Source organism: Fundulus heteroclitus, chromosome 4 (assembly GCF_011125445.2).
Source record: "Fundulus heteroclitus isolate FHET01 chromosome 4, MU-UCD_Fhet_4.1, whole genome shotgun sequence".
Classification (NCBI taxonomy): Eukaryota; Metazoa; Chordata; class Actinopteri; order Cyprinodontiformes; family Fundulidae; genus Fundulus; species Fundulus heteroclitus.
The window spans coordinates 31,441,047-31,449,749 of NC_046364.1; the positions used below are offsets into that span (position 1 = coordinate 31,441,047).

The 8,703-nt window shown below is 41.9% G+C and overlaps 1 protein-coding gene across 2 annotated transcripts; it reads right to left on the reverse strand.

The window, feature by feature from the left end:
* Positions 1-283: 283 nt before the first annotated feature.
* pigb (phosphatidylinositol glycan anchor biosynthesis, class B) lies at positions 284-7,516 on the reverse strand. Of its 2 annotated transcripts, XM_036136389.1 has the most exons (13): positions 7,288-7,516; positions 7,108-7,249; positions 6,872-6,995; positions 5,730-5,847; positions 5,536-5,640; positions 4,192-4,322; positions 3,959-4,099; positions 3,817-3,868; positions 3,535-3,746; positions 3,386-3,450; positions 3,079-3,298; positions 564-741; positions 284-481 (listed from the first exon to the last, which is right to left on the reverse strand). In XM_036136389.1, exons 2-13 carry the CDS (start codon positions 7,217-7,219, stop codon positions 368-370), a joined length of 1,572 nt encoding a protein of 523 aa, XP_035992282.1. In that variant the 5' UTR covers positions 7,220-7,249; positions 7,288-7,516; the 3' UTR covers positions 284-367. The 2 variants fall into 2 exon arrangements, with proteins under 2 accessions (XP_035992282.1, XP_021167723.2); XM_021312048.2 differs by having other exon boundaries at positions 7,108-7,516.
* Positions 7,517-8,703: the final 1,187 nt, after the last annotated feature.

Genomic DNA, 8,703 nt, shown 5'->3' on the forward strand with positions numbered 1-8,703 from the left:
TTGTGCTCAGAAACTTTATTTTGTTTATTTTGGCCTTCATTTGGCCCGTTTAGAAACAGGGCAGTGTAGTCCAACTATTCTGTCCTCCGCCTTTATGGTCCAAAAAATACGGTAGTTTGTAGCTGTATGCAGACGCTGTTTTCTAACATTCCCGCTCGGTCTCGATTTAACTGGACCCGCTTGTTTTATTCCTGCTTTAAATGTTTCTCAAAGAAATGACTGGAAAAATAATAACCTCAAATAATTTAACCGTGGATGGAAATTAGATTTTGAACTGGAAACATTGGGAGTTTAAAATATTTATTACAGTAGAGAATTGTTACATTTTCTCCAAGAGAATATTTTCTTCAGTGTTTCTGCTGTTTCGTCAGTGCCTTTCATAAATAAAGATGCTTCCTCCAACTCTTCCCTCTGCAACGTGACTGTGAAATATCTCTGCTGTCCTCGTGAAGTTATTCCCTTGCAGGAATGTGGAGATTTCCTACAGTGAAAATAGCAAAAATGTGTTTAGTTTAAACATTGGTTATTTGCATAAATACACACAGACTCTTTTTGTGCCCTACCTTTTCCAAAACATCAAATAAAACCAGATGTGTTGGCAGGGAGGATTTGTATGGAAATGAAGTCCTGAGCCAGAGAAGAGGATTGTTGTAGAACTGCGCCGCTTCTTCAAAGTATCCGTCCTCTCCGAGGTCTGGAGGACACTCCAGGATCCTCATCTTCAGAGGACAGTGGACGTGGCTGCGAGGAGACAGAAGGCCGTCAGCTTCTACGTGCGCAAATAAATGTTTTAACCATCCAACATTTCTTTATATGGTGCCTCTAAGCAGCAAGGCGTTCTTCAGGATTTCTGAGGCTTTCCTATGTTTTTATCTTTTTATTCTTAGGTCTAAAAAAGGAAAAAAATAATAGATGAACCCTGTCTCTGCCAAAAGATGAGGCTTATGCTGCAATTTCCGCTAAACTGGCCGTTCAGAATAGAAACAACTGTGGTTCATCCCTTGAGTTTAGGAGCTTTTTTTATGTCTGAATGATTTGTTGGTTGAAGTAAGAAGATAAAAACATTCCTCTGAAAATAAGCAAAACCCAGTAAAATTCAATGAAGTCTTTGAAAGACCTTTTAACAGCTCAAATAAATATTACCAAGTTTGCACAACAGTCTGGGAGCTTTGGATACAAAAGAAAAAAAGATGGATTTATGGTTTCTGGGCAGAGATTGAAGACTAAAATATCATCTTATTTGGGTTATAATGAACATTTATCAAGTTAATGTTAACGAAAACTGATCTCATATACGTAAGTTATGGTTTTCACCTTTTTACAGGTTGAAAATATCACAGCCTATTTTACAAAAATGACCATTTTCCTTAAAACAACCTTCAGCTACTTAAACTGCTGCAGATGTCTGAATAACATCTCTGCTGTCTCCCCAAAGTGATTTTGTTACATCACAAACGTAAACTTTCATGTATTTAGCTGGAATTTTATGTCATTGATCAACACAAAGTGTATTATTGAGAAGTGGAAGAAAATTATGCATAATGTTCAACTTTTTTTTTTTATAAACAGAGAAATCTGTTAAGTTTGAGACACCAAAGTTAAACCAGCATTTCAAAAATAAAACCGTATCGGTCTGCCAAAAACAAAAACGTGCCACGACATGCCTGTCAGGCTGGGAGAGAATAGTCAAAATGGCAGCCAAGAAGCCCGGGTCAACTAGAGGAGCTGCAGAGATTCACCGCTCAGGTGGACAGGACAACCATTAATGGAATGGCAAGAACAAAGCGGTATATTTCCACAAACCATGTAGAGGACACCGGTAGGGATGTGGTCTGGTCAGATGAGAATGAAACGGAAAACTAACACCGCACATCCCTCTGAACATACCAACAGTGAAACACGATGGGGGAGGCGTTGTTCTGTGGGCCAGCTTTTCTGCAGCAGGACAGAGAAGCTGGTTGGATTAAAACTAAAAGGATGGATGGAGCTAAATACAGAGAAAGAAAATCTGGAAGAACCCTTTAAGATTGGGCAAAGGGTTTGAGGCTGGGGCTGACGTTCCTCTTCCAGCAGGACAGTGAACCAAAACACAGAGCTACAATAGAACGGCATAAATCAAGGCATATGTGTTAGAGTGGTCCAGACAAAGCTCAGACTCAAATCAAACCGCCAGACTTGAAAACCGATGCTGACAGAAGCTCTCCATTCAGTTTGACTGAGAATACACTCCGGAGGGTCGCCCGGCTCAGAGATCGGGTGAGGAGCTCTAAGTTGAGCCGCTGCTTCTCTGCATCAAGAGGAGTCAGCTGAGGTGGCTCGGACATCTGATCAGCATGACGCCGGGGGGCCTCCTTTTTGCAGAAGACCCCGGGGCAGATCTAGAATGAGCTGGATGATGTCCTGAGGCGAGGCATGTCTGCGTTTCCTCTCTGAACCGATTGCCCCCCAACGACCCGATCTTGGCTAAGCGGAAGACATCGGACGGATGGTACACTCCAAAAAGGGAACTAAAAGTAAGTACAATTTTCTTGAAATGAGTATATTGTTCCTTTATTTGAGCAGCTAAATAAGACCATTTGCCAATGGAATGAGTATTTTTACCCCTAAAATAAGATAATTAGACATCCTGCACTTGATAATAAGATGATGGAGATGAATCGTTCTTATTTTAAGTGCAAAAATCTTATTCCATTGGCAAATAGTCTTATTTACCTGCTCAAATCAAGGAAAAATACACACATTTTAAGAAAATTCTACTTACTTTGAGTTCCCTTTTTCCAGTGTAGAAACATGCACACCACACCATTCAGATGTCTACTTGTTAAAACCATTTTCCTTTAACTTTGAAATTAACGCACTGCTTTGTGTTGACCAATCACATAAAATATCAGTAAAATACCTTAGAGTTTGTAGCTGTAACGTGACTAAAGTGGGAAAACTCAAGCGGTGTGAATCCTTTGGCTAATTGCACTGACTTGCAGTTTAAAGTAGATATACAGGTTTCATTACAACAAGTGCCGGCTGTTTAGATTCTGCTGCAGTGAAGACGGCCAAAGGGGCGGGGGCAGGGGGGGCTACCTGTAATAAGGCGTGGAGTGGCAGGGCATGAGGAAGAGGACGTCCGACTGTGGGCGGGCCGGATCCACTGTGGGCTCGCAGAGCGTATGAAGGCGGTCCATGACGTCTAGAGTGCCTCGCTGGTGTACCAGACCCGTGTACAGAGCCAGAACCAGGTTGGACACCGCGAGGAGGGCTGCGGCTGGGCGCCGCCACGCTTTGAGGCGGGCTAAAGAAATCCCTGTGATTAAAACACAGCTGTGATGTGAACATATCCCATCAGGGAGCGACCGTTACTGGGTTTAAAGAGGCGAAACCGGGTCCTCACCGCAGAAGATCATACAGAACGGCAGCACGGGGTAGATGAACCGGAACTCCTTGTGGGGAAGCAAACTGAGAGGAGAAAAATAACTTGTGAATGTTCCTCAGCCAACCGTTCGTGACCATCCAGGCAGGTAGGCCTTCTGATCAGGTTACCTGTACACGCCAACGATCCAAACCACCGTGGCCAGCAGGATTTTGTATTTCCTGAAGGCGAGGCTGCAGCCGTGCAGAAAGAAGGGAAGATGGGGGCCGACGACGACGGCGAAGCCCTGGGTGAAGTACCAGTGCCAGGGGTGGGAGCCGTAGAAACCCGCCACGCCGTGCAGGATGTTAAACTTGATGAAGTTGAACTGCACCAGCGTCCACTGGAAGAGAGACCTGCAGTTATCATCCGACCTCGGACACATACAACTTACCAGGGTTTTGCTGTTTTACCTTTTCGTAGAACAGACAGTCGATCAGCGCTGAAATTAGCACCGCCGACATCCTGGGAAAGAGAAAACAGACACATGTGAGGGAAGGAGGTGGAAAAGAAGAAAAAAACGGTGGGAGGATTCACGAGGCTGAGAGCACACACCCTATAGGAATGTAGCTACGAGTGACGAGCCTCAGTTTGTTCTCCTCCTGCCAGAAATGGTACAACAGCAGAGGAAACCAGACGATCAGGGCCGTCGGACGCACCACCACAGCCAAGGCCACCAGGGACAAGTACTTTCCACTGGAAACGCGACAGAAAACCAGCGAGACATAAGACGCTCACAGATGAAGTCAAACAAACAACACGAGGGCGCTGACAAGCATTCAATTCACCTGCTGGATGTTTTGGCCCCCGGCAGAGGAAAGTAGAAGAGAGCCAAACAGGTGAGGGTGGTCTCTGTGGTGTTCGTCAGAGTCCTGGTGCAGCAGAACCAGGAGAACCAGGAGCACAGGTGGCAGAAGAACTGGAGTCCAGAACAAGAGGCAGAGTCAACAAAACTGGATCAACAGCCTGAAACCAGGAAACACTTTTACTTCAAATTTCTAAACCTCTCCAAAGTTTTTAAAACGTTCTGAATTAAAGATCCACTGAAGCAGCTAGAACCGCTGTTGTTTACCGCCGGTTCTCCAAATCACATGAGCAGCACAACACTGATATTTAAGTTCGGATTTTCAGACAATGTTATAGCGCTATTTCATGGCTTTTAGCATCTAGATCAGGGGTCTGCAACCTGTGGCTCCAGAGCCGCATGTGGCTCTTTACACCTTCAGCTTTGGCTCTTTAAAACTTAGACCAAAAATGCAGGGTGACAAAATTGGTCAATGTTTCTAAATGTAAAGGTAATTTAAAATTGCTAGCTTAAGGATGCATTATTTTTGCAATAAATAATGCATCGAAAGAAAGAAACTAATGGTGTATAAAATAATCTATACTATAGCTAAATGAAGTATCTTTTTGTCAATATGTTGCAAATGACTTGCTTTTTCATAATGTTGATGCCATTTGCTATAAAAATGAAGAAAATGTATTAAACCTAAACATAAAAATACTGTTGGTTAAATAATAAAAAATGTTGACCTCTAATTTAAAAAAAATTAAACAAATGTCCTATAGTACACTATAAAAACAAGCTCTTGTTTCAAAGAGATGTGTAACTTTTGTGGCTCTAAACTAATTTTGTTTAGCTGGACCGAGGGCAAAAATGGCTCTGCGGGTTGTAAAGGTTGCTGACCCCTGATCTGGATGAATAAGACCAGCTCTAGTTCTAAAACTAGAACTGTTGAATAAGGACTGCATGCTCGTTCTTCAGAGCCCGGTTTACGAAACATTGGCTCCTTTAAACAAATCTAACCAACTTGTAGTTTTTGTTTTGCTTTTTAGGGCAGACCCACAGGTCCAGTTCAAACTGAATCCATCAAAATCAGTCAAATATCAAAACACTGGACACAATTTTCTAAATTGGATGTTTTAAATCAAACAAATAATTTGTCATAACATAAAATGCAGCAAGCTGCGCTCCCTTTATTTCATTCGTTCTGCATATTAGTCCTCTGCAAGGATTTTTCTGACAAGTCAAAAGTTCAGCAGGAAAAAAAATTAAATCCAGTAACCGAACAATTTTTACTCAGATAAACGTTTTATTCATCAGGAATTCAACAACGGCAAGGTTTTCCTACCGTCCATCTTGCGGTGTCCTCAGTCTCCAATGTCCGGAGGAGTGAGAAGAATTTGACATCAGCAAACGCAGCCAGAAGTGCTTGAACCACCCGAGGGAGCCAAATCTGCAACAGGACCAAATCCGCATAAACGCTGGGAAGATTGAGTCAAAAAAAAAAAAAAGGTGTGCTGAGAAGAAAATAAAGCAACTCACCAGGAGATAGACTGTGTCGTAGTTTAGGAGGTGTAGTATCTTGTAGAAGAAGGCAAAGAACAAAGGATACGTGAATCCTCGGATTCCCGCTTTCCACTCCCAGGTCAGATACCCATAAGTCTCGCTGTTAAGGTCGGAACCTCAATAATAATAATAAAAAAAAACACAAATCCCAGAATAAACCCTGAGAAAAAGATGCTGCTCTGATCCCAAACATGGAAGACAAAAGTAATAGCACTGCAGCTGTCCCGTTAACGCCAAAAAAAACAACAACATTTAATGCTTTAAAGCTCTCTGAGCAGATAGCCTGACCCGTTAACCAGCTACTATCAGCTTGTTAGAGTTACTTTACTCAATAAAGAGCACAGAAATCATTTTAGACGTAACTCTAATGATCACAGCTATTATACTTTAGCGGTAGCCTGAACAACTGTTGCTTTTCTGTTTTCAATTAAAGCTGTTAGATCGTTTTTCATATTTTGTTTTCATCTGGTCTGAGAATAACACGATAGCACCAAAGTGCTGTGTGTTCACTCTGGGCTGTCGTACCCTGAGAGGCTCGTACAGGCCCCGGTGTAAATGAATCAAATCAAATTACCAGAAGACTGAATAGAGAGCGCATATCGTTTTCCTTTCGCAAGAAATAAAAAGCGACAGGAAAATTAACGGTTGTTTGATTTGCTTATCGGCCACAGACGGATCGCAGGTCTCTGCTCCAGGTCAAGAGTTGGTGAGAGTTTGGGAACAGCTGACTGACAGGATCAGGTTATGACAACTTAAAAAGTTGTTCTGAACAATTGTCACCGCATATTAAAAGGATTTGATTGATTAATTAATGAATCACAGACACTAGGGCTGCACCGTGGTGCAGCAGCTAGCACTGTCGCCTTGCTGCAAGAAGGTCCTGGGATTGAAGCCGAGTTTACGAGTTCTCCCTGTGCACGTGTGAGTTCTCTCTGGGTACTCCGGCTTCCTCCCACTGTCTTAAAACAGGACTGTGAGAGTGTGTGCATGGTTGTCTTTGTGACGGCGTGGTGACCTGTCCACGGTGTACCCGGCCTCACGCTCAGGGAATGATGGATTGATGGATGGATGGATGGATGGATGGATCACACACGCTGGCAGAGAAACACAAAGGATATTTAAAGACCATCCGATGGGCCACCTCCAGGGACTGCCAGTACTCATCGGGGACAAAGCTGGTCTGGACCAGGAGACAGTTGACCAGTCTGAACACCACAGTGAAGACAGCCACCCTCAGGATGCCTGCGGAGATAAATCACTGCTCCTAAGGCAACAACGCCGTGGTTTCCTTCCTGCGCACAGCAGCAGCAGCTGCAGAGTTTAATGACAGAAGAAGCTCGGTTGGTTACGGCACCGTGGTTTAAAAGCGTCCCATCCTCCTTGGAGTAAAGCAGGGACCTCCGTTTCCTCAGCTTCACGTCCTCGGCTTTGCTCCCGAACTTGAGGCGAGAGCGCAGGTTCTCCATGGTCAGACGCCGCGGGCGGACATGGCTCACCTGTCGGAGCAGGACTCACCTGTCGGTGCAGGACTCACCTGTCGGAGCAGGACACGGGATCACACCCGGTCAGATTAACTTATTTAGGATGAACCCGTTTAACCGAAGGTTGCAGCAGCTGCTGTGAAACTTTCCCTGTTTGTCCGACTCCCAACATAAAATATATAAATATTTTAATCTACTTTAATTTCCGAGTTTGGACACATCATGCAGGTTCATCAGTGCTTCCGCACTCAAAGCTTATTTCCGGTGTCTTGGTCGTTTTGCAATTTCAGAGTAAAACTTGTTTTTCCAGTCTACCTCGTTTTTCTTAATGCTTGGTAAGTGAGCTAAAAGCGTACATTAATCGCCATCTAGTGGCATTTTAGCGGATGTTTTTATTTTCTTCCTACTGTTATTTATTATCTGACGGCATTCATTTGCTGTCTAGCCCATGCCATATGTCTGGATTGTTTTTATTGTTTTAATTTTCTTTATGTTTTGTATGGCAGGTTAGTTTATCGGGGTTTTTTTTACCTCTATTTTTGCACAATTATTATGATATAGTATAATTTTTACAACAATTGTATTGCTATTTTGTACATTTTATGTCTTTATTTTTTGCTTCTTCAAAAGTTTTTTCTGTTTTGTTCTTTCCTATTGTTATTTTAACTGTCAAATAGTTTCACCACACTCCATTTTAGTTCTCATATGTCGAAAATAGAACAGAATAGAATAGAATAGTCACTACTGTCCCAGAAACATTAAACTAGTGTTTTAGCAGGTCTTGGTATCAGTGCATATCGAGTGCAAAGGACTAATAAATAAATAAAAAAAATCAGGCTATATAACATAGGCTAAAATAAAATTCGATTAAAACCCAATACTAATTAGTGAATACATAAAATATAAAAGAAAAAAATATATAAAAATAATTACTCATGCTTCTGGGATAGAAGTTATTGTTGGCTCAAATTAGAAAAAAGTGTAGGTGCTCTGTATTTATTAACAGCTTGAGTTTAGAAGCTGTTTTGTTTAATTTATTGCAGCTTTCTATCAGAGTGACAGCATTTTAACTGAATATTTACTTTTAATATGATTCTATTGTGTGTTGATCTCAAATCCGCAATTACAGCAGTAAGAATGTTGAAATCTTCGCACAATAATTATGACAGCAATTTTTTTTAAGCCAAATAATTTAAAATATAAACATAGTGATGCACAAATCTTATTTTTACTCAGTGGCTACCTTTACCACAGTATTTCTAATTTTATTTAATGTGGCTTATCTAGTTTAAAATTATTATGTCTATTTGTAGTAAAATATATTTTGCTAAGACTTAATGTGGCTTATTTTTATTCACCGAGACTTTCTTTTATTATGTTGTTGTTGACCAACATGGAACAATGGTCTCATAAGTCTTGTTTGCAACCCCGCCATCCGCCAGGTGGCGCTGTGCATCCTCCGTACAACC